This window comes from Bos indicus x Bos taurus, chromosome 1, assembly GCF_003369695.1.
Source record: "Bos indicus x Bos taurus breed Angus x Brahman F1 hybrid chromosome 1, Bos_hybrid_MaternalHap_v2.0, whole genome shotgun sequence".
Lineage (NCBI taxonomy): Eukaryota > Metazoa > Chordata > Mammalia > Artiodactyla > Bovidae > Bos > Bos indicus x Bos taurus.
Genome location: NC_040076.1, coordinates 65646881 through 65671199, shown reverse-complemented (window position 1 = coordinate 65671199; position 24319 = coordinate 65646881). Strand labels below are relative to the sequence as shown.

Here is a 24319-nt window from a genome sequence, read left to right as displayed (position 1 = left end):
GGCATTAATACACATACGTTGAAACTTTATTACTTTATAAAAGATTAAAAATTTCCCCATCATTTATAAAACTCAGTTTTACTTAATTTTAATGAAGTAACTTTGGGAAAGATATATCCATTTGAATGCAGAGTTCCAAAGAACTGCAAGGAGAGATAAGAAAGCCTTCCTCAGTGATCAATGCAAAGAAATAGAGGAAAAAATAGAATGGGAAAGACTAGAGATCTCTTCAAGAAAATTAAAGATACCAAGAGAACATTTCATGCAAAGATGGGCACAGTGAAGGACAGAAATGGTATGGACCTAACAGAAGCAGAAGATAATTAAGAAGAGGTGGCAAGAATACACAGAAGAACTATACAAAAAAGATCTTCACGACCCAGATAATCACAATGGTGTGATGACTCACCTAGAGCCAGACATCCTAGAATGCAAAGAAAAGTTGGCCTTAGGAGCATCACTACGAACAAAGCTAATGGAGGTGATGGAATTCCAGTTGAGCTATTTCAAATCCTAAAAGATGATGCTTTTAAAGTGCTGCACTCAATAGGTCAGCAAATTTGGAAAACTCAGCAGTGGCCACAGGACTGGAAGAGGTCAGTTTTCATTCCCATCCCCAAAAAAGGCAATGCCAAAGAATGCTCAAACTACCACACAATTGCACTCATCTCACATGCTAGTAAAATAATGCTCAAAATTCTCCAAGCCAGGCATCAGCAATACGTGAACTGTGAACTGCCAGATGTTCAAGCTGGTTTTAGAAAAGGCAGAGGAACCAGAGATCAAATTGCCACCATCCGCTGGATCATTGAAAAAGCAAGAGAGTTCCAGAAAATCATCTATTTCTGCTTTATTGACTGTGCCACAGCCTTTGACTGTGTGTATCACAATAAACTGTGGAAAATTCTGAAAGAGATCGGAATCCCAGACCACCTGACCTGCCTCTTGAGAAACCTGTATGCAGGTCAGGAAGCAACAGTTAGAACTGGACATGGAACAACAGACTCCTTTTCCTAGTATGTCAAGGCTGTATATTGTCACCCTGCTTATTTAATTTATATGCAGAGTACATCATGAGAAATGCTGGGCTGGATGAAGCACAGGCTGGAATCAAGATTGCCAGAAGAAATATCAATAACCTCAGATGACACCACCCTTATGGCAGAAAGCGAAGAAGAACTAAAGAGCCTGTTGATGAAAGTGAAAGAGGAGAGTGAAAAAGTTGGCTTAAAGCTCAACATTCAGAAAACTAAGATCATGGTATCTAGTCCCATCACTTCATGGCAAATAGATGAGGAAACAGTGGAAACAGTGGCTAACTTTATTTTTTGGACTCCAAAATCACTGCAGATGGTGACTGCAGCCATGAAATTAAAAGATGCTTACTTTATGGAAGGAAAGTTATGACCAACCTAGACAGCATATTAAAAAGCAGAGACATTACTTTGCCAACAGAGGTCCATCTAGTCAAGGCTATGGTTTTTCTTGTGGTCGTGTATGGATGTGAGAGTTGGACTGTGAAGAAAGCTGAGTGCTGAAGAATTGATGTTTTTGAACTATGGTGTTGGAGAAGACTCTTGAGAGTCCCCTGGACTGCAAGGAAATCCACCAGTCCATCCTAAAGGAGATCAGTCCTGGGTGTTCACTGGGAGGACTGATGTTGGAGCTTAAACTCCATTACTTTGGCCACCTGATGCGAAGAGCTGACTCATTTGAAAAGACTGAGGGCAGGAGGAGAAGGAGATGACAGAGAATGAGATGGTTGGATGGCATCACCAACTCAACATGAGTTTGGGTAGGCTCTGGGAGTTGGTGATGGACAGGGAGGCCTGGCGTGCTGCAGTTCATGGGGCCGCAAAGTGTAACATGGCTGAGCAGCTGAACTGAACTGAACTTTTAAAAATTGAAAAATAGCTATCTTGATAAAAATTTAGTGAGTGGTCCCAAGGATATAACATTAGGAGTGGAATCTAGATTAAGTTTTCTAAAAATAAGAGCTTTACTGAGATATAATTCACATATCATAAAATTCATAGCCACTGCCACCCCCCACCCCCATCACCACCACCACCACCTCTCACCTTTTTAAAAAAATTTTCTGGCTACGGTGCATAGCTTGTGGGATATTAGGTTCGGACCAGGGATCAAACCCTGGTAACAGCAGTGAAAGCACCTAGTCCTAACCATTGTACCTCCAGGGAATTCCTCAGTTCACCCTTTGTAAGTGTACAGTTAAGTAGTTTTTAACTGATTCTCAGACTTGTGCAACTATCACCACTATCTATTTTAGAACATTTTTATCACCCCAAAGAAGTTCTGTACCCATTAGTCCCTCCTTGCCCTGGTCCCTGGTAGCTGCTGACTTTCTGTCTCTAGGGATTTGTCTATTCTGAACATTTTGTACGAAAGGAATAATACAATATGTGGCCTTTTTGTCTTCCTTCTTTAATTTAGCATGATGCTTTCAAGGGTAATCCATGTTTAGCAGGTATCAAATGTCATTACCTTTTATAGCTGAATAATAGTCCATTTTATGGAAGCACCTAGATATTTTGCATAGTTAAAAATTCAAGGAAAAAGGAGTTTTGACCTGTAGAGACCACACAGTAGGTAAGAGAATCTGGAAAAATCTTAATTTCTCTTTGAGAATGTTCCTTTTTACTGCGTTTTGATGATGATTCTTCAGAGTCTCTGCTAGATATTTTTTAAGTGATGTATTCTGTACCATTGGTAAACCTTGAATTCTGAATAAAGAACTTGTTTCCTAGAAGTAGTTAGAGGCAGGCAGATTCAAAAACATTTTTTCAGATTTAAGTAACCAAGTGCCTTCACCTTGCCTTGCAGGTCTGATCTACCTGCAAATGACACATTTATTAGCTTACTCATTATCTGTATGAATTACATGTACTATTTTTGTTAAACTGTTTCTAAAACAAAGTGACCAGTTCTATTCATGTTTGGTAAACAAATAATTTTCATGGTAGAGAAGCAAAGCCCTCTAGAAAGAGTCTAGAAAGAGGTTGTCTGTTTTTTGGTACAGTTTGTAATCAGGAGTTTACTCACAAAGCTCTTCTCTGTCAAATGTTTGTCCACTTCCACCAAACAGGCCCTTGAGAAAGCCTCTGTTTTGAGCTTCTGGTGTCTCTATAGGAGTAAACAAATCTCCCAGCATGTCCTATATCAAATTTAAAGAAAAAAGCATTAGACTAAGGATAAATTAATAGATCAAAAGATAACTGGTGGCATGTTAGAGCACGTCATGCAAATGCTGAAAAATCTGTTCTCCATATATTTTCGTGGTAGTTTTTGCTTAGTTTCTAATTCCCTCTCTCTCTGGCACTTTTTCCTCCACCGTCTTTCTTTCCTTTCCTTTCTCCAAGAACTGGCATCTTAAAATATTCACTTTTATGACCTCTTGTCTTCTTCCTTCTACAGTTAGAAAGCATAGGAAGCTAATATTCACCCTAGGATTAATTTACAGATTAATCCTGATTACAGAATTCACAGGCTTTATTAACATACTAATCATAATTTACATTTTTATTTACATACTTTATTTACATACTAATCCGGTTATCTATGTATAACTTGTTCTAACTTTTTTCTAACTTAACTTGCTATAAAATGTTTTAACTTATTTTGGTCTTTCTGTATGTGTTAGTCGCTCAGTTGAGTCCAACTCTTTGCGACCCCAAGGAGCCTGCCAGGCTCCTCCGTCCATGGGATTCTCCAGGCAAGAATCCTGGAGTGGGCTGCCATTTCCTTCTCCAGGGGATCTTCCCAACCCAGGGATCAAACCCAGGTCTCTTGCAATGTGGGCAGACCACCACCATCTGAGCTCCAGGGAAGCCCTTGGTCTTTCTAAAGCAGATGAAAATTTGAGAACCGTGGATTTGGAGGAACTTCAATCCAGAGTCAGATCTGTGAGCTAGTATCAGCTTGTGTGTGAACTTGCAGGATGACTGTCATCATCTTCCGCCCTCACCTCTACTCCTAGACCTATGCTTTTCCTCCCAAATCCCTTCTCTTTGGAAATGGCTACACCATCTACTTAGTTCCCCAACCCAGAAATACAGGAATAATTATTAATTACTTCCTTTTCTTCACTCCTCTATCTAATAAGCCTCCAATCCAACCGATCACAGTTTATAGTCACTGAATATGCTAATTTTTTCTATCACTGTTGGCTGTCTTATTTCAAGCCACTATTATTTCTGGCCTTAATTATTTAAAAAATAATGCCTCCAAATTGTTCTCCCTACTTTTAGCCTTAAGTCTTCCAAACAAATTGTCATACTGCAACCAGAATATTAGTTTTAATAAACAAATTTGCTAAACCTTTTCAATGACTTCCTATTGCCCTGGGGATAAATGCCAGATTTCTTAAGGAGCTTACAAGGTGTTCCAAGCTCTATTCTTGACTAAGTCTCCATCAGCACTCCTTCACTCTCTCCACTTCCCAACTCTACTTTCTTAGCAGTTTCCTGAACCTTGGGGCTTTCACATGCCTCTGCTCTGTCAAGAATATTATTACCTTTCCCACCTCCAGCCATCTATTCCCTATGGACAGCTCCTATTCATCCTTCACAACCTTTTTCTAACCACCCCTTCCCTTTCGCTCCATTAACCCAGTCCGCTCTTAATGTGTCTCTCTAGCACTGGCAGAGCCATGTACAGACAACCATTTTCCAGAATATTGTGGTTATCTATTTCTCTCTCCTTCCACACTAGCAGGTAGGGACTTGTATCTTGTTTATGATTGTACTCCTACAGCCCAGCCAAGTACTAGGCATATAAAAAACTTAAATATATGTTGAATAACATTTATTATTATTTATTTTTAAAACTTAGTATGTTCCAGGCATTCTTCTCAGTGCTTTACATGAATTCTTTCTTAATTCTCACAGTAATGCTTCAAGGTAGAACATAGGACTTCTCTGGTGGCTCAGACAGTAAAGTGTCTGTCTACAATGTGGGAGACCCGGGTTCAATCCCTGGTTTGGGAAGATCCCCTGAAGAAGGAAATGGCAATCCACTCCAGTACTATTGCCTGGAAAATCCCATGGACAGAGGAGCCTGATAGGCTACAGTCCACAGGGTCGCAAAGAGTCGGACACGAGGTAGAACATACAAGTAGATTAAGTAAAATAGCCAAAGTTATACCAGTAGGCAAAATGCAGCTTAAACAGTTCAGAGCTTATACTGTGAACCTCTATATTGTAATAATTTTAGTTTTCTTTTCTCTAAAATAAGGGAGAGAAACCAATTAAATCCTTAGGATGTCTTTTAAAATTTTATGACATTTACTTATCCAAGATTAAATAAATTCTTTTACATTTATTTTGTTTCTAAGCTCTGCTTACTGCTATGACCATAGGCAAATGCCCATTTCTAACCTATAGGATATATATTTATTTTGTATGGCCCACAATTAAGGTTTCTTTTAAGTCTATTAACTGTGAATTGTAGGCAAAACAAACAATGAAATAAACAGAACAACCATTGATATATATGATCGCCACATTCTTCCCACAGTCCCCTTTTTTCTTATTTATTTTTTCTGTGTATATCTGGAACCACAGTAGAACTTGGTAGCATCACCAGGATGAACATATATTCAAAACATGTTCTAGGGCAGGCATGTTTATTGTCTAGCCTAATAATATTTGAGCTTTTAGACCTCTCTCTCATTCTCTTTTTTACAACTACGTTCAATGTTTATTCATAAATGACCTACCTGTAGATTATCACACATCTCTTGGCTGTATGTTAACCTTTGAATTTCAGTAGGAGAGACGAGGTATAATGCCTGTCCTTCATTGGTAAAACAAAATGTCCGTGCTATCCGCATGTCTGTCAGTGGCAGATAATTAACATCTAACATTGGGCGAAGACTAGGTAGGCTGAATGGAAAAAACCAAATCCACATTTCAATATCAAGTTGTTAGAAGCTTTTAATTTCTATATATAAAATATAATGATCTTTACATAAAACAGTAATTTTTATACTACTATTTTATGGTTGTTTCTTTTTATCTTCTTGAAGTCTCAATGGTAGTAAACTAGAACTTCATGTAAATCATTTCACAAAAATTATGGTACAGCTCTATTTTAATCCACACAGATACTTAGCAGATGTCCTTGAAGGCTGGATTAAATGCACTGGCCAGCAATTTCAAAATGCTTTGTGCAGCATTTCACAGGTTCCTACTGTTGTAATCTTTTACTATGGCAGAAACACTATAACTAGAAAGTGGCTGCCTGCATACTTGCTCCATTGTCTCTTTTTAAGGCAAAATTCCTGGGTCTGAGGTTATACACTGATGTGTGTCTAGTTCACTATGCCTGGGAATGGAGTGGCTTTCCTCCCCATTCCTTTACTTCCTCTATACACAGAAAATGAAAATCACCTATGACTTATGGCACCTATACTGAAGGTGTGATTAATGACTGGGACTGTTACAGAATTAGTTATACACAATAGATCAGAATTTGCACATCCAAATGAATACTACATCTCAGGTGTCTTACTGATTGGGTATTTTGTTGTTGTTCAGTCACTCAGTTGTTTCTGAATCTTTGGAACCTATTGGACTGCAGCACGCCAGGCTCCCCTGACCTTCACTATCTCCTGGAGTCTGCTCAGACTCATCTCTATTGAGTTGGTGATGCCATCCAACCATCTCATCCTGTCACCTCCTCCTCCTCCTGCCCTCAATCTTTCCCAGCATCAGCATCTTTTCCAATGAGTCAGCTCTTCCCATTGGGTGGTCAAAATATTGGAGCTTCAGCTTTAGCATCAGTCCTTCCAATGAATATTCAGCATTGATTTCCTTTAGGATTGCCTGTGTTGATATCCTCCTGTCCAAGGGACTCTCAAGAGTCTTTTCCAGCACCACAGTTCGAAACTGTTAATTCTAAGGCACTCAGCCTTCTTTATGGTCCAACTTTCACATCCATACATGACTACTGGAAAAACCGTAGCTTTGACTATACAGACCTTTGTTAGCAAAGTGATGTCTCTGCTTTTTAATATACTGTCTAGATTTGTCATAGCTTTTCTTCCAATGAGCAAGCATCTTTTAATTTCATAGCTGCAGTCACTGTCCACAGTGATTTTGGAGCCCAAGAAAATAAAATCTGCCAGTGTTCCCATTTTTTCCCCATCTATTTTCCATGAAGTGATGGCACTGGGTGCTATGATCTTAGTTTTTTGAATGTTGAGTTTTAAGCTAGTTTTTTTACTTTCCTCTTTCACCTTCATCAAAAGCCTCTTTAGTTCCTCTTCACTCTTTGCCATTATCATCTGCATATCTGAGATTGTTGATCTTTTTCCTCACAGTCTTGATTCCAGCTTGTGCTTCATCCAGCGTGCCATTTCTCATGATGTACTCTGCATGTAAGCAGGGTGACAATACACCGCCTTGACGTACTCCTTTCCCAATTTTGAAGCAATCTGCTAGTTCATGTCTGGTTCTAACTGTTGCTTCTTGACCAGCATACAGGTTTCTCAGGAGGCAGGTAAGGTGGTTTGGTAGTCCTATCTTTTGAAGAATTTTCCACTGTTTGTTGTGATCCACACAGTCAAAGGCTTTAGCATGGTTAGTGAAGCAGAAATAGATCTTTTTCTGGAATTCTCACTATCACTGTCAAGCTAAAATCACTATCAAGCTAAAATTTCAATTGTGACAATATTGTAATGTCTTTGAATTTAAAAGAAAAATTTTGAGTGACTAAATGTGAGCTTAGGGGAGTGTACACACATTTTTTTTTCCCTTCTAAACTAAGGCATGTCTAGGAGTTAAGTCATTATTTTCAAACAAGACTGGAATGGCCCTCATCAGAAATCTCTAAAAAGAATTTGAGAAAAGAAATCAGATAAAGAATAAGAAACATATAAGAGAATAAGCAGACTATAAATGATTGTTTTTATTTTTTCAAAACTGTCTCCTCCACTAACTACCTCTACTCATGTCTCCCCTATTAAAGAAAATATAACAATAAAAACACTCTTAAAACCCCAGTTTCACTCTTGAATTACTTTCCTATCTCTCATCTCTCTTTTTACCAAAATTTCCCAAAAGAACTCTGTCTCAGGAATTGGCAACCTTTTTTTAAAGAGTCAGATAGTAAATATTTTAGGGTTTGTAGGCCATGTGGTCTCGGGTACAACTACTCAACTCTTGCCTGTTGTGTACACGCTCTTTCTTATGGGCAATCTATAAGCAAGTGGTGTGGTTGTGTTCCCCAAACCTTTATGAACACTGAGATGTGACTTTCATATACTTTCCACATATCATGAAATATTCTTCTCTGCTTTTTTCAACAATTTGAAAATGTAAAAACCATTTTTGGCTTGCAGGCTATACAGTATTACATTGGGTGGAGGGTAGAGTGGATATTGTGTGGGGTTATAGTTTTGTCAATTCCTGATCTGTGTCACTGCCTTTATTCTTGCCTCCCTTGAAATTTAGTCTTATCTTCACTGTGCTCCAAAGATTTGTTTTCTCAAATATCACTTATATCTACATCTAGTATCTTTTCTTGTACTCAAATTCTTTGATCTTTCTGTTTTAACTCTTGATCATCATTTTGGTAGTCATCTGTCCTTTTTTTCTTTTTTTTTTATACTCTTCTATCCTTTTCATGAAGTTATGTTACTGTGATACTTTTTCTAGCTCTCTCATGACTGCTTCTCAATCTCCTTTGCTGGATTTTCTTTCTTTCTGGCACTATATAGATGTATTCATATGCATCCCCCTCCCTCAATTTTTGTCCCCAGATAAGTCTCTTTCTCCTCTTTTTTAATACTATCTTTGATGATTTCATTCACTGCCAAAACTTTCACTAATGCATTTACATAGATGATTTCCAGAGCTGAATCTTCCACCTCTATTTTTTAAGAGTCTAGACTGTAAATTGCCTGCTAAACTTATTCAAGCTGACATATATGCACCTCATATTCCAAGTATTCATTCTCAGACTTATTTTCTCCAAATTCTCCTGACTTTCTTATCTATTAATGACATCACTGTTATCCAAGTTCATGACAAAAAATTTTCACCTTTAAGTTCTCTTCTTATCCTGAGATTTAATGACCTCCATTATCTTTCACAACCAATCAGTTTTACATTCAGAAAAATTCCCTCACATCTGTTTCTACCTAGCCTTCAATATAGCTATGACTTCAGTTCAAAAGTCCACCCCAAACTCTTCCTCCATGTGTATTTCTTAATGTATAGCCTGCAGCAGGTTCAAATAAAGGGATGATTTTTAGTATACTCTTCAGTGTTGATCTCAATTTTTCCTAAACTTGCAACCTCAGGCAAATTTATTAACATGTAAAATAGAGGAAGCAGATAATACTTCATTTCCTATGTCCTAGAGAAGTTATAAGGATAAAGTTAAATTCTGTATAGAAAATTCTTGTGTGTACTATGAAACATAGTAAAGGTAACAGTTCATTTCTTTTCCCTGTGGTTTATTCATCTTCATATATCCTGTGCCCAGCATAGCATCTGGGAGATAGGTGCTCAATAAATGTTGAATGAATGTGTGAATGACTGGAGAATCACTCTTTCCTTGGATTCCTTGATGGCAGTTAACATATATTTCATTCACAATGCAAAGCGTTTTTAGCAAACAAAACCTAAAATAAACTCCAACTCTCCTCAAATTTTTGAGCAATAAAACATTCACAAACATAATGAAACAATGATCTCAGGTTGCTTCTTAATTTATCTTGCATGTTACACATATACTTTTTATAATTTTACCATGTTTGCACTGTTATGATTACCAGATAATTTATAAAGACAGCACATACCTCATTATCATGATATGCCCATTGGCACAAAAGCATGCCAAGCAGGCACTGTTACACATGACCACCACATCTGCTTGCAGTATAAAAGATGTTTCTGTGATGTTATGAACATAGAGGCAGGTCTGAGAAGGCAGTGAGAAGACTTTAGCTTGTTTCTCTGAACAGATTATTGTGTACTGATGATCTCCTATTTCTTGGGATGGAGAGGGGCAGTTCATGACCAGTTTCCTTCTCCAGGATTTCTCATTTTCGTCTATGTTGTTTGGATCCCTCCAAACTTCATATGGTGGTTGCATTAACCCACCAGTTCGGTCCATACAGGAGAATGTTAGGACAGCTCCTTTCAATGAGAGGAATGTACCTATAAAAACAATTCCACGTCACTGGCACATGAAATTCTTTCTAAAACAGGTGCTATTCATCTGTGGGTGATAAATTTTTTCTTTTATATTATAATTTATATTTATAGTGTCATAATATTGCCGTATTACACATAAATCAGTAGATTTGTGAATTTATCAGCTGCGATAACTTTGAATCATAATGAGTAAATGCTAAAAGGAGTCCTAAGAAATCAACTCATCAAATCCTTTCATTATATTAATAGGAAAACAGATCCAGGAAGATGATGAGTTTTGGGCCAAGACACATAACAAATTAGTGACTGAGCCTGGACTGGAACTCAAGTTTCCTAATTCCTAATCCAGTATCCTTTCAGCAGAAGGCAATGGCACCCCACTCTAGTACTCTTACCTGGAAAATCCCAAGGACGGAGGAGCCTGGAAGGCTGCAGTCCGTGGGGTCGCGAAGAGCTGGACATGACTGAGCGACTTCACTTTCACTTTTCACTTTCATGCATTGGAGAAGGAAATGGCAACCCATTCCAGTGTTCTTGCCTGGAGAATCCCAGGGATGGGGGTGCCTGGTGGGCTGCCGTCTATGGGGTCGCACAGAGTCGGACATGACTGAAGCAACTTAGCAGTAGCAGCAGTATCCTTTCACTATACTATACTGCTGCTGCTAAGTCACTTTAGTCGTGTCCGACTCTGTGCGACCCCATAGACAGCAGCCCACCAGACTCCCCAGTCCTTGGGATTCTCCAGGCAAGAACACTGGAGTGGGTTGCCATTTCCTTCTCCAATGCATGAAAGTGAAAATGAAGTGGCTCAGTCGTGTATGACTCCTAGCAACCCCATGGACTGCAGCCTACCAGGCTCCTCCATCCATGGGATTTTCCAGGCAAGAGTACTGGAGTGGGTTGCCATTGCCTTCTTCATTAAAATACTTTTTTTTTTTTTTTAAACAAATTTCAGAAAATTTATAATTTTAATTTACTGAATAACTTCAACTGAAAAGATAATCATGCCATCTGATTCCATTTCTTTATAGACTCATTCACTAGAAAATACTATTTTTCTTCTTCTGAAAATGAATACTCAGAATACTTCATGAAATTTAAATATCTAGTTCATGCTAGCAATTTTGATTGTATTTTTTAAAAAACAAACTGAATTTGGTGTTTACTCAGGCTTATGCATCTTTGATACAGAAAAATGGTTTACTCACCTGGATTCTCCAAGGTTGAACATCCATGCCAGATTATTACCTATGGGTGATTTTTTACCAGTCCCAGAGATTGGATACTGCAAAGACTTAGGTAACTTGGGATAGATTGACCTTTGGACACTTCCAGACTCTTCCCTAAGCAGTGCCTGAGCAGCCTTTTCTTTCCTTTGTCCTTTGACATTGTGTAGAGAGTAATGGAGGAGGGCACGGAAACTCACTCCAGTATTGTTGCCTGGAAAATTGCACAGATGAACCTGGAGGGCTACAGTCCATGGGATTGCAAAGAGTTGGACACGATTGAGTGACTGAGCACGCATGTAGAAAGAATAAGGAAGCTATCCCAGGCTGCCATACCTCAAGAGTGTACATGTACCAGAGACTTGGAAAGGGTATTATACAAATACATTCCATTTAGAAAATACTTTATTAAGTATTAAAAATTTATAAAATTCAAAGTAACATGTTTAGATGCTTTAACATCTCAGTTGTGTTTTTTAAACCCACTTTTAAAACCAAGAAGCCTGTAAATGTCTGACAGGGATAAGGGAGCAAGGGCTCAGGTGCTGTAATCTGAGGGTCAAGGTATGAAAGACCAGCTCTCAACCTACCAAGGAGGAAAATGTCTGCCAAGGGCTATGATGAATGATTTAATTAATTCATCTAGGAGTGATCCTTCTATTCCAAAAAAAAAAAAAAGCTTCCATATTTCCATTGCTGCATAGCATGGAAAAACTTTCTGAAGTATATATTAACAACACCCTCAATTTAGAGATATCCCAAATAGGTTAAAAAAAAAAAAAAAAACAAGAAATCTACATTTTGGAAGCCATTTTCTTTACTCCTGATGCTTACAAAGCTGTCAGTATCAAAATGACTGTTTCTTAATAAGTTGCCTTGCCCAAATATCTGCTTTGTTTCCTAATTTGTGGTAAGAATGCTCTGATTATATCCTTTTCATTAGTTTTATACAAGGTTTAAGTTTTCCCTGTGCATGTTTGTGTGTGTGCTTAGTCGTGTCTGACTCTTTGCAACCCCATGGACTGTAGTCCACGAGGCTCCTTGTTCATGGGATTTCCCAGGCAAGAATACTGGAGTAGGTTGCCATTTCCTCCTCCAGAGGACCTTCCTGACCCAGGGATTGAACCCAAGTCTCCTGTGGCTCCTGCTTTGGTACCACTGAGCCACCTGAGAATCCACCACTGTATTATTAATCTTATGATTCTGTCTTTAGTCTTTTCTAACTTAAAAAAAAAAAAAAAGCTTAATCAAGTCAGAATTACAAACTATTTTAGAAATGCACATTACAGGAAGCTTAAATTTACGAACTTCTGTAATAAAATGTTAACAGTTCAGTTCAGTCGCTCAGTCGTGTCTGACTCTTTGCGACCCCATGAATTGCAGCACGCGATTCATGGGCCTCCCTGTCCCATCACCAACTCCCGGAGTTTACTCAAACTCAGGTCCATAGAGTCAGTGATGCCATCCAGCCATCTCATCCTCTGTCATCCCCTTCTCCTCCTGCCCCCAATCCCTCCCAGCATCAGAGTCTTTTCCAGTGAGACAACTCTTCACATGAGGTGGCCAAAGTACTGGAGTTTCAGCTTCAGCATCATTCCTTCCGAAGAACACCCAGAGCTGATCTCCTTCAGAATGGACTGGCTGGATCTCCTTGCAGTCCAAGGGACTCTCAAGAGTCTTCCCCAACACCACAGTTCAAAAGCATCAATTCTTCTGCGCTCAGCCTTCTTCACAGTCCAACTCTCACATCCATACATGACCACAGGAAAAACCATAGCCTTGACTAGACGGACCTTTGTTGGCAAAGTAATGTCTCTGCTTTTGAATATGCTATCTAGGTTGGTCATAACTTTCCTGCCAAGGAGTAAGCGTCTTTTAATTTCATGGCTGTAATCACCATCTGCAGTGATTTTGGAGCCCAGAAAAATAAAGTCTGACACTATTTCCACTGTTTCCCCATCTATTTGCCATGAAGTGATGGGACCAGATGCCATGATCTTCGTTTCGTAATGTTTAGCTTTAAGCCAACTTTTTCACTCTCCTCTCACTTTCATGAAGAAGCTTTTTAGTACCTCTTCACTTTCTGCCATAATGGTGGTATCATCTGCATATCTGAGGTTATTGATATTTCTCCTGGCAACAGTTCAGTCTATAGTAAATAATTCACAGATAACTAATGAGGATTTTCCACTTAAAAGAGGTCTTACTGGCTAGAAGTGTGCCTTACTCTAGCTTTCCAAATTATCAGTCTTTCCCACTAAAATCTTTATCATTCAATCAACAAGTATTTATTTTGACCTGAGAAACTGGAAGGATGGAATTGTCATTAATAGATATGGAAAGACTCTGGAAGACAGCAAAGGAATATTAGGAACTCAGTTTGGGACATAAGTTTGAAATACTTATTAGATCCAAAAGTGAAAAGTGAAAATGTAAGTTGCTCAGTCCAACTCTTTGCAAGTCCATGGACTGTAGCCCGCCAGGCTTCTTTCCATGGCATTCTCCAGGCAAGAATACTGGAGTGGGTTGCCATTCCCTTCTCCAGGGGATCTTCTTGATCCAGGGATCGAACGTGGGTCTCCTGCATTGCAGGCAGATTCTTTACCATCTGAGCCACCAGGGAAGCCCTATTAGATCCAAGTGGCTGTCAAATAATTGGACACCTGTATCAGGAATTTGTGGATGGACCCAGACTATAAATATAAATATATGACCCACGAGATTACAAGTGGCATTTATAGTAGTAAGGCTGGCTGATTTCATGTAGGGCTTGGATATAAACAGAAAACAGGAAGGATTCAAGGACTCTGTCTTTGAGCGTGCTGATTTTAAGTCCAGTGAAATGTAGAGGAACTAGTAAAGGGGGACTGAGAAGGAATAGCTATAGAGGTAGGGAGAAAACTGGGTAAATAACGTATCCTGGAATCTAAGCGAAAAGTGAAATGTTACAAGGTAGGGATAATGGTAAGCTGTGCAGTAAGCTGCTGCTATTTCAGGTGAGATGTGACTTGAGAATTGAATTTAGCAATGAGGTCAGTGATGACCTCTGTAGAGGCTTTTGTTGATTGGTGTGAGAGAAAGTTTGATCAGAATGCACTCAAGAGAATGGGAGAATAAAACTGAAAATAATGAATATAACAATAGTATTCCTTGAATATTTCAAGGAATCTTGCACTAAAGACAAAAACAGTGAAATGGGGCATTTGTAGGAGCAAAGATTCAAGGACGATTTTTCTCTTTTAGTGGGAGAAATAACAGCATGTTTGTATGCTGATCTAATAGATAAATATATAAAGGAAACAGGAAAATTGCTGGATTGACTTTCTTGTGTAGGTGAAAGGGAATAGAATCTAGTGTATAAGTGGAGATGTTCACCAAGTCAGGAGTTTACACAGCTTAGTCACAATAATAGGAAAGAAGGTAGCAATCTTGGTGATGGTGGCAGCTGCTGCAGTTCTCATCTGATTGTTTTCTCAATGAAAGAAGACATGGTCATTGCTGAGATTGAAAACAGTGGAGAAGGTATTAAAGCTCTGAGGAGAGTGGAGAAAGTATGTAATTGTTAAGGGTGGAGAGAAGACTAGAGTATTATAGTATGACTCCCCAGCAGCACAGGAACCCACCAGAGGTTGTTGATGATTTATTTCAAAATGAGACTGTTTAGTCTGATTATTTTTCTCCAGCCGTATTCAGCTACACAGGTATAGAAATAAAGTGTATGTTTGTGTGTGTGCACTCAGTCACTCAGACATGTCGTACTCTCTGTGACTCCATGGACTGCAGCCTGCCAGGCTCCTCTGTCCATAGTATTTTCCAAGCAAGAATACTGAAGTGGGTTGCCATTTCCTTCTCCAGGGGATCATCCCGACTGAGGGATCAAACCTATGTCTCCTGTATCTCCTTCACTGGCAGGCTGATTCTTTACCATTGAGCCACCTGGCAAACAGAATTAAATTTAGGAACCAGGATTGTGATTAACCATATTATATATGCATGATGTTATGATTTATGATGAGTATGTATTTGGTCTTTGTCCCTGTTTCTGGTATAGTGCTCCTAAAATCCTTGGAATTGCCTGACAAGAACAATACAGGTGTCTTTCATTATGTTAATAAGGTGATTTTGGAGTCTCACCTAAGGTTGGGTACTGGTTGCCAGGGGAACCAACCAGGTGATTAGAAGGTTAACACTTTCAGCCCTACCGCCACCTCTGGGGCACAGAGACAAGCTGGAGATTGAATTCAATCACCATTGGTTTAATTAATCACATCTGTGTAAGGAAACCATATTAAAAACCCAAAGGTGGGGTGGTGGTGGTTTGAAGAGCTTCCGGGTTAAGGAGCAGGTAGCAGTGTGGGGAGAGTGACACTCCTGGAGAAGGTATGGAAGAGGTAGCTTCATGTACCTCCCTACATTCCTTGCCCTATGCATCTCCCATCAGATGTTCAGCTATATCCTGTTATAAGAAACTGCTAAACAGTAAGTAAAAGTTTTTCTGAGGTTCTGTGAGTGGCTCTAGAAAACTGATTGAACTGGAGAAGGGGGCTGTGGAAGCCTCAGGTCTTGGTCAGAAGAATAGGTGACAACCTTGACTTGTCTTGGTATTGGCATCTGAAGGCGGGGGTTACAGAGCCATTACCCTGTGGGGCCATCTCCATGTGGACAGTGTCCAAATTCAGTCAAACTGTGGAATACTCAGCTGGTATCTCAGACTTGTTTGTGGAGAAGGCCTCCACTTATCTGGTGTCAGAAGTGTTGTGAGTGTGTTAGTTGTGTGAAAGTAAAGGAGGAGGAGACACAAAGGAAAAACCCAGGAGGAGGAAGGGCTGTTGTTTTTTCATCCCAGCATGCAAAACTGCATTTGTATTAGTATCACTTGTGGCTTGTTAAACAATTCTCAGACACCAACCCAGACCAGCTGAATTAGAAACTCTGGGAATGGAGCCAGAGTGTTACAATCTGTGCTGTAACCCTTCAAGTGGTTCTGACAGAGATTAACGTGATGGCTTCTAGAATAAATCTCTAGGTGCTCTGTCACTCTAAAATGCAGTGATTTAGTGCTTTAGTTCACATTTCCATATTGTTGATGAGAATTTGTTGTCCAGACAACCAAGATAAGTTAATGTGAAAAAAGTCCTTTAAAAAAGAGAAGTGGGCTTTTCTTTGTTGAGAGTTTTTTTTATTATTATTACTGATCAAATATCCTTATTAGTTACAGGTCTATTCAGAGTTTCTATTTCTTCATGATTCAGTCTTGATATTTGTATGTCGTTAGGAGTTTATCCATTTCTTCTAGGTTATCCTACTGTATTATAAAGAACTATATATCTAGATCATTCGATTTTCACAAAGAGAGATGTTCTTTTAATCTCTCCATAAAAGAAATTCCAGAAAAAGTTTGAATTCATGACAACAGCATGTGACACAATGGTATGTGAGATTTCATTTGTTTTTGGAGAGCATTTTATTTTGCTTTTTTAATATCTAAAAATCTTAGTAGTTCCATGTGTCTAGCTGTTAAAGACTCAGATTTCATACTTTATACTCAGCAGTTTCAAGTGACAGTACATTTACTTTGGGAAAAATAGAATTGCTATAAACACATTCAGTATAACTAGTAACAGGAACTGTAAACAACAAACAGCTGCTGCAAGTGGAGAGTATGTTTATTTTTCTGTATTAGTCTGTGATTTTACTTGTTCAGTCAAATACAATCATTACATTTGAACTATATTTTTATGGTATCTATTTTTAATGAAGTTTGTAAGATACAATGTATGAATTTCACAAATATGTTTAAAATATATATGTCTTATATGGAAAGGCCCTAACTGAATATGGTGCACAGAAATCAGGTGATGAAATTTCTTATCAAGGTTTAGACTTGAGATTAAAAACCATATATCCTTCTCATTTTAACTAATTTCCAAAGCCTATTAACTAGCTTCATACTATATCTCGAGAGCACATTTGTTCATTTGTATGTTTGCATAAATTAATTTAATTGTTCTTCATCAGATAGCTGGATTTTAAAGGAATTAAATGCTGGCAAGTAAGTCTGACATAGGGAGTAGACTAGGAAGTCTAGAGTAGAGGGTAAGTCTATGAGATATTTCTGTCGGCAGGCAAAGGACAAAACAAGAATATGGTAAGAAAAATAACAGTTAAAAAGGTAAGAAGATAATCTCTGGCATACTTTTACAGTGTTGAGAATATACATATGAAAACATATCTAAGCTTATATAATACATAATCAAAAACTGAATTAGTAAGTTAGTCATATCCTCAGTATACGAAAAGAGCAAAAAAGATGGAGATACATTTAGTTTGAGTTTAGTAGATTTATGTATTAATAGATGATTCACTGTCACTACCGTGTCTAGGTATAGCGATGGCTCGCAGGAAAGCTCCTACTACCGTGATACAACTCAGCATTAATCTGACATGAAAGTGCGGGGCTGAAGAGCATATTACAAATTATATATTATGTCAACAATAGAAACAAATAACGTAGAACAAACAAGATTTGAAATTTAAAATGGATGGAGCTAAAAGCTAGTCTGTAGAAAATTATTCTAATTCCTTCAAATCTTATAGCTCCCAAGAAACTTGATACAAGTTTTCCAAAATTTTGACAACAAATATAAAAGTTCATATGACATCTAACAATGATAGATGATTGACAGGTGGCAAAGAGAAATGAGAAGAATAAGACTGGCTGGACCAGGGAACTGGTGCTGGAAAGTAGCAGGAAATCAGATTAAAGAGGTAGAACAAGGCTGGGATTTCCAAGAAATTGCTTCTATGGATAAGTGAAGGTATCAGAATATGGTGCATAAAAATCAGGAGATGAAGACAATACTGGAATTAAGACCAGTACAGAGGCAGAGTAAGTAAAAGGAATCAGAGTAAGTAAAAGAAATGGAAGTGATGGAAGTCATTAAGTATTGTGGAACTAGTAACAGAAATGGGGAGAATAGAAACAACAAAAAAAAAACAGTTCAGGGGTAAAGAGAATGAATTTATTATGGAGACTCTTCAGTTTAATCATGAGTTTGAGTTTGATATTGAAGCATGAAAATAATTTTTTTTTTTTTTAACAAATCAGTGATAGGCACGTCATGTGGCAGAATTGATAATTACAGAATAATTTGTTAGGTAGCACAAAGCATTACATAGAAATGAGATAAATTTAAAATGAGTCTCAAAATTACAGGGGTAGGAAGCTGTTGGAAGTGATGAATATGTTTATGGCATAGATTGTGGTCATAGTTTCATGGATGTTTACTTATCTCCAGACTCATCAAGTTGCATACAATAAATATGTATATTTTTTGTATGTCAATTATACTTCAATAAAGGAGCTTTGAAGTTAGAATCTCTGCAAATCCTCACAGAATTACTGTTGGAGAGTAAAATTCCTAGGGGCAAAAGTATGGGGGGTGGAGATGGGACAGACGGGGGAAGAGTTTGCTCGTGGAAGAATTTTCATTTACCTTCTTCCTCTGTATTTGGTGTTTTTACAATTATAATTTTTTTTTTTTACAATTACAAAATTTAAACACCAGTATTTTAGATAAAAAAAGCATACCATATCATAATCTTTGTACACAACAACAAATCCCCAGAGATCTAGGAAGTCTCTTCAGCTCCTTATTGTGGTCTTAAGATCCTCTATTCCCCTGCCTGTTTTTCCAGCCTCAGCACCATTATAGCTCTAAGTTGTAGCTATGTCATGCTCTTTTTACCCGCTAGGTTGTTGTTGTTCTTTTTTTGGTCTCCTTTTAAAAATCTGTTTATTTTTAATTAGGGGATAATTGCTTTACAATATTGTGTTGGTTTCTGCCATACATCAACATGAATCAGCCATAGGTATAAATATTTTCCCTTCCTCCCTCTAGAGCCTCCCTCCATGCCCCACTCCATCCCACCTCTCTAGGTTGTCACAGAGCAATGGTTTGAGCTCCCTAAGTCATATGGCAAATTCCCACTGGCTATCTACTTTACATATGGTGATGTATATGCCTCCATGCTACTCGCTCAGTTTGTCCCATTCTCTCTTGCCCCTGCTGGGTCCACAAGTCTGTTCTCTACGTCTCCACTGCTGCCCTGCAAATAGGTTCATCAGTACCATCTTCAGCTAGATTCCATACATACACGTTGATATATGATACTTGTTTTTCTCTGACTTACTTCATTCTGTATTATAGGCTCTAGTTCTTCCACTTCATTAGAACTGACTCAGCTGTGCTACCTCTAGGTTTTTTATGCTTTTCTGAATTTCTCTTAAATATCAGCACTGGGCAGAGCTCCCTTCTAAACCTGTTCCCACTTCAGACAGAGGCTTTGTGAGAGAGGTCTTCCCCAAATCCCCCTCCCATGCTACCACAGTATTGTTTACTTCCCTAATTGTAATTTTTTGGTTACTTTTGTTCTTCCCTGCAAATAATCTGAGAATAAAAATCATTGTGTCCTGATCACTATTGCATGCCCAATGCCTAATTAATTAGTATGAGCTTGGGAAACATATGTTGAAAAAAATGGATGAATAAATTTCAAAATGGATTGTATTTTCAGGAAATTGCTAGACTCAGAAATTTTTCTAGGCCATCTGATAAAAGGTAATTTAACAGTGTTTTGACAGGAAAACCCATTCAGGGTCTAAAAGCATGTCACCCACTTTAGCACTGACTATGAAAGAGGGAAATGCCTCTAATTCCACACCTTTTAAAATGGTTCCCATAATCTAGAGCACTACAATAGGACAGAGATGAGTGGAACAGGGATGTGATGCAGAGTAGATACTAGGAAGAAGGTGAAGACGGAGTCAGGAAGTGGGATGTGAGGGAGGAGAGGATGGGTTTTCTACTTTAAATCTGAATTGGCTTTCTGTCTTCTCTGGAACTCCATCCTTTTTCTTTTTATTGTCATAAATTATGTCTTCCAATTAGGCTTTTTCTCTTTCAGTGGTTAACTATAAAACAAATCTGAACCTGGACTCAGTTTTCTGCCTTACAGGTACTGCTTTTTTAAGTTCGTAGACTTAATTTTTCTTAGAGCAGTCTTAGGTTTTACAGAAAATCGAGCATGTGGTAGAGAGCGTTCCCACACGCCCTCTGTCCTCTGCTCTGTTACCAGCACCTTGTGTGTTCATGGTGCATTTGTTAACGTGATAAAATGACGCTGATATAATAACCAAAGTCTTGAAAGAAGGCTGGCGTAGAAACTTGGAGAAGATAGCTTCCCATTATCTCTCTTTAAGGAGGTTTGCAAATATTTATGAACCAGATGCCCAAATATTAAGTTAAATCTCTACTCACTTTGTATTTTCCCATCATTTTAAGTCTATTTGCTAAGAATGTTGAAGACCTTTCCTATGGTACTGATTCATTAAATTAGTTCCAGAGACTTGTTTATTTCCATGCTTGTGGCATAGAAAACCATATTTTTTAGAATATCTCTTACTAGAAAATTGTCTTTCACTCACAGTTGTACGCTTGTGTATACAGGGGTTTGATTTTTACCTTTAAATATTTGAGGAATACATGCCATGTATTAGATATCTAATCTGTATAAAAATGTATTGAGTTAAAAAATGGATTGAACTAAAACTTAAAAAATCATTATGACCTTACTGGTCTGGCTCTCTCTCAATCATAAGAGAATTATTCCTATTTCCTTAAAATAAGGAATACAGTAAAAGACGTTTTCTTACTGTGAAATATGTTTATAATTAAAATATAGTGGTGCTAATGAGTAACTTTTAAAATACAGTGCATTTTATGAGCTGGATCTTTTCCCCTCCTCCCTTTATCAAATTCATGCATTGAAGGCCTACACCCCAGTTCCTCAGAATGTGATCATATTTGAGACAAAGCCTTTAAAGAGGTGATTAAGCTAAAATGAGCCTGATAGGGTGAGCCCTCATCCAAAGGTCTTTCTAAGAGATTAGGAAACACCAGAGGTACAAGCACACAAAGAGACAGTCATGTGAGAGTGTGGCCAACTGCAAGCCAAGGACAGAGGCCTCAGAAGAAACCAGGCCTGCCAGCACCTTAATCTTGGTCCTCTAGCCTCCAGAAGTGTGAGAAAATAAACTCGTGTTGTTTAGGCCACACACACACACAATACATTTATCTGAATTTGCCTCACTAGTAGAGAGCTGAGTATTCTTCCCACAGTAACAATCCATCTATATGAATTTAGCATTCCAGTTAACAAAGAAAACACAACTCTATCTAACCTATCATGCCATATATATTCTTTTAAAATGAAATCCCTTATTCTATATATTAATAAAATTATTTTACTTTAGAAATGTTTTTCAGATAGTTTTTTCATATATGGAAAAGAGTAAAAGTTATTGATAAGAATAAATTTTAAAATACTCAAAGGAGTAACAGAAGGAATCATGTCTCTTCAAGAGGGAAAAAGTAGGAAGACATATACTTTAGCAGACATATACTTTAGACATATACTTTAGCAGCAATACTCATAACTGGGGTCAAATTCTCTAGGTACTACAATAAAAATGGAAGAAATTTTGAGGCATGGTTTCAAAACAAGATGAAGAGATTATCAAAGAATTTAGAAAGCCAGCTCAAGTCAGAATGCTTCTAGTTTAATCATCTGAGTTCTTTAGGGATGATGTAAAACACTCATAGGCTCTGATCTGGCATGGAACATTAGATAAATGCTTCAATTCATATTGTAAAGTTAAAAAGTAAAATTAAAAATTAAAAAAAATTTAAACTTTTGCCTTAAGGCTTTCATAAATGCTTTTCAGAAACTTATTTCCCAAGGCACCATTTAGGTTGGGAATTCCAGATTACTACCATAGAAATGGTTGACAATTTTTGCCATGCAGGAAAGTAAACTACAATAGTTGAGACAGTATATGGTTTATAAAGTTCTCAATAGTTTCTAATATCCAGAATATGTAAATCTTTGCTCCAGAGCAAAACAAGTTAAATGTTTTACAAAACATTTATATAAATTTGAAAAAGTAGCAGTGAAGGAATAAATGAAAACTCTTACCACTTGGCAGGACCATGACCGGCTCTGTAAATCTTTGTTCATCTGCTGAAGGTAGGTTTAGGGAGATGATTAACACCATTCCCAGACTAGTTCCAACAAACAAACAAGGGGAGATGGTAGAGTCATTTTTCCGAGCAAAGGACTCCATGAAGTACAGTGCTGTAATCGCTTCTTTAGAATCTTTGTCAATGCTGGAGATGCTAGAGCTCCTAGAACGATTATAGGAATTTTCTCGACTTTCTATGGAAATTTAAAAACAAAAAATTAAGTTTTAGTGTGTTTCCAGAACAAGTGAAGTCAGACTTACTGCATGAAAACCAAAATGATGAGGGAGAAGTAGAATTTGATTCTGTGTTAACTGATCTGGAAGGCAGCTTATGCAGTTCACCAGCTTATTTTGAAGATGAAGAAAAGCCCAGAAGTATAAATCATAAACTCAGGCAGAGCTGGGACTAGCCTTGAATCTGCAGAGCTGCAGTCCACTGTTTTGTTTTTTTCTCTACCTTACCTCACAAGTTGGTTGAAATTCTCTAATTTAGAAAAAATGTTTAAATAGTTAAGATTACAAGAATTTCTAGTACAGTTTTAATTATGCTTCTCTCCGTTCTCTCAATTACTGAAAGTATTCCTAATGACTTCTTGACAATTCCCATATACTGACAACATTGTGGCTACTTACCTGAAGGGTCATGTATGTTCTGTGGTAAATACATTCCTTTAATTTTGCTATGTTTGAAGTAATTTCAGTTGTAAATATTAAACTATTTATATAACATTGAACAAATGATATCTCCCTGAACTAGTTATAAGCTGCCTACCTTGAATCTAAATCCAGTTTTGGCTTTGCCAATGACTAAATACAGAGCTGTACACAGAACCACCCCACTGAGAGTGTGGTCATCTTTCTGAGAGGGCTTCAGTCCAGTGAAAAGGAAACAGGTGGCTTCAAGTTCTCCTTCTCATCAACTTTTACACATGGTGTATACTCCAACAAGCAGAAACTCACCACCTCAGGTAAATGACATAGGAAAGTTGTATTGTTCTTATAATCACTCCAGAGTACAAGTTCCTCATATTCTTTCTACTGCCTTCCCTCTCCTTTCCATTTTGATAGGAAATGATGACTCATTTTTATAAAGAGATAATAATATATAATAAAATAATATACAATAAAGTTAAATATTAAAGCTCCTCAGACTATTCTTTTTCTACAAACCATAATAGAGTATTCCTAATTTTCCCTTCTCTATCCTTCAGCAAGTTTATAAAAATAACTTTTTAATAGAATTTAGATCTGAGAGGGAGCACAGATATAAACTATGTATTTTACAGATTTGGAGATAGAGATGTAATTTTCCCCAAATCAACACGTTAGTTAGAAATGTCTAAAACTCAAAATCCCCAGCTCAGTCCAGTGATTGAAACTACTAATTCGTTTACAACCTTTACACTTTCCTTACATTGTTACATTCCTAGCTAATGTTTCAAAAATTTTCCATTCATGGTTCATCAACATTCAAAGTTGCTACTCATAGATACCTGTGAAAGAGAAGATCATATGCATGCCCATGGACCAGACTTAATATGGTGGAATGTTAAAAAGCTAAAAATTCCATTTAAAAAAAACTTTTGACCACGCCACTTCTATATGTGGAATCTTAGTTCCCTGACCAGGAATCAGATTCTATGCCCTCTGCAGTGCAAGTGCAAGGTCTCAACCATTCGACTGCCAGGAAAGTGCCTAAAAATTTTATTTTTAAAATTTGAATAATATAGATCATTACTGTCAAATTTTTTGAGGAGTGGTAAATGGTGAATTGGGCTTCCCAGGTGACACAGTGGTGAAGAATCCGCTTGCCAATGCAGGAGATG

The 24319-nt window shown here is 37.7% G+C and overlaps 1 protein-coding gene across 1 annotated transcript in view; it reads right to left on the bottom strand.

Annotated features, from left to right (window-relative positions):
* STXBP5L (syntaxin binding protein 5 like) overlaps nucleotides 1–24319 on the bottom strand; it is a 306548-nt gene that overhangs the window by 6008 nt on the left and 276221 nt on the right. Inside the window, 4 exon segments of the mRNA XM_027531120.1 lie at nucleotides 3064–3175; nucleotides 5738–5903; nucleotides 9827–10187; nucleotides 22448–22687. Of these exon segments, the coding sequence (XP_027386921.1) occupies nucleotides 3064–3175; nucleotides 5738–5903; nucleotides 9827–10187; nucleotides 22448–22687 (879 nt within the window).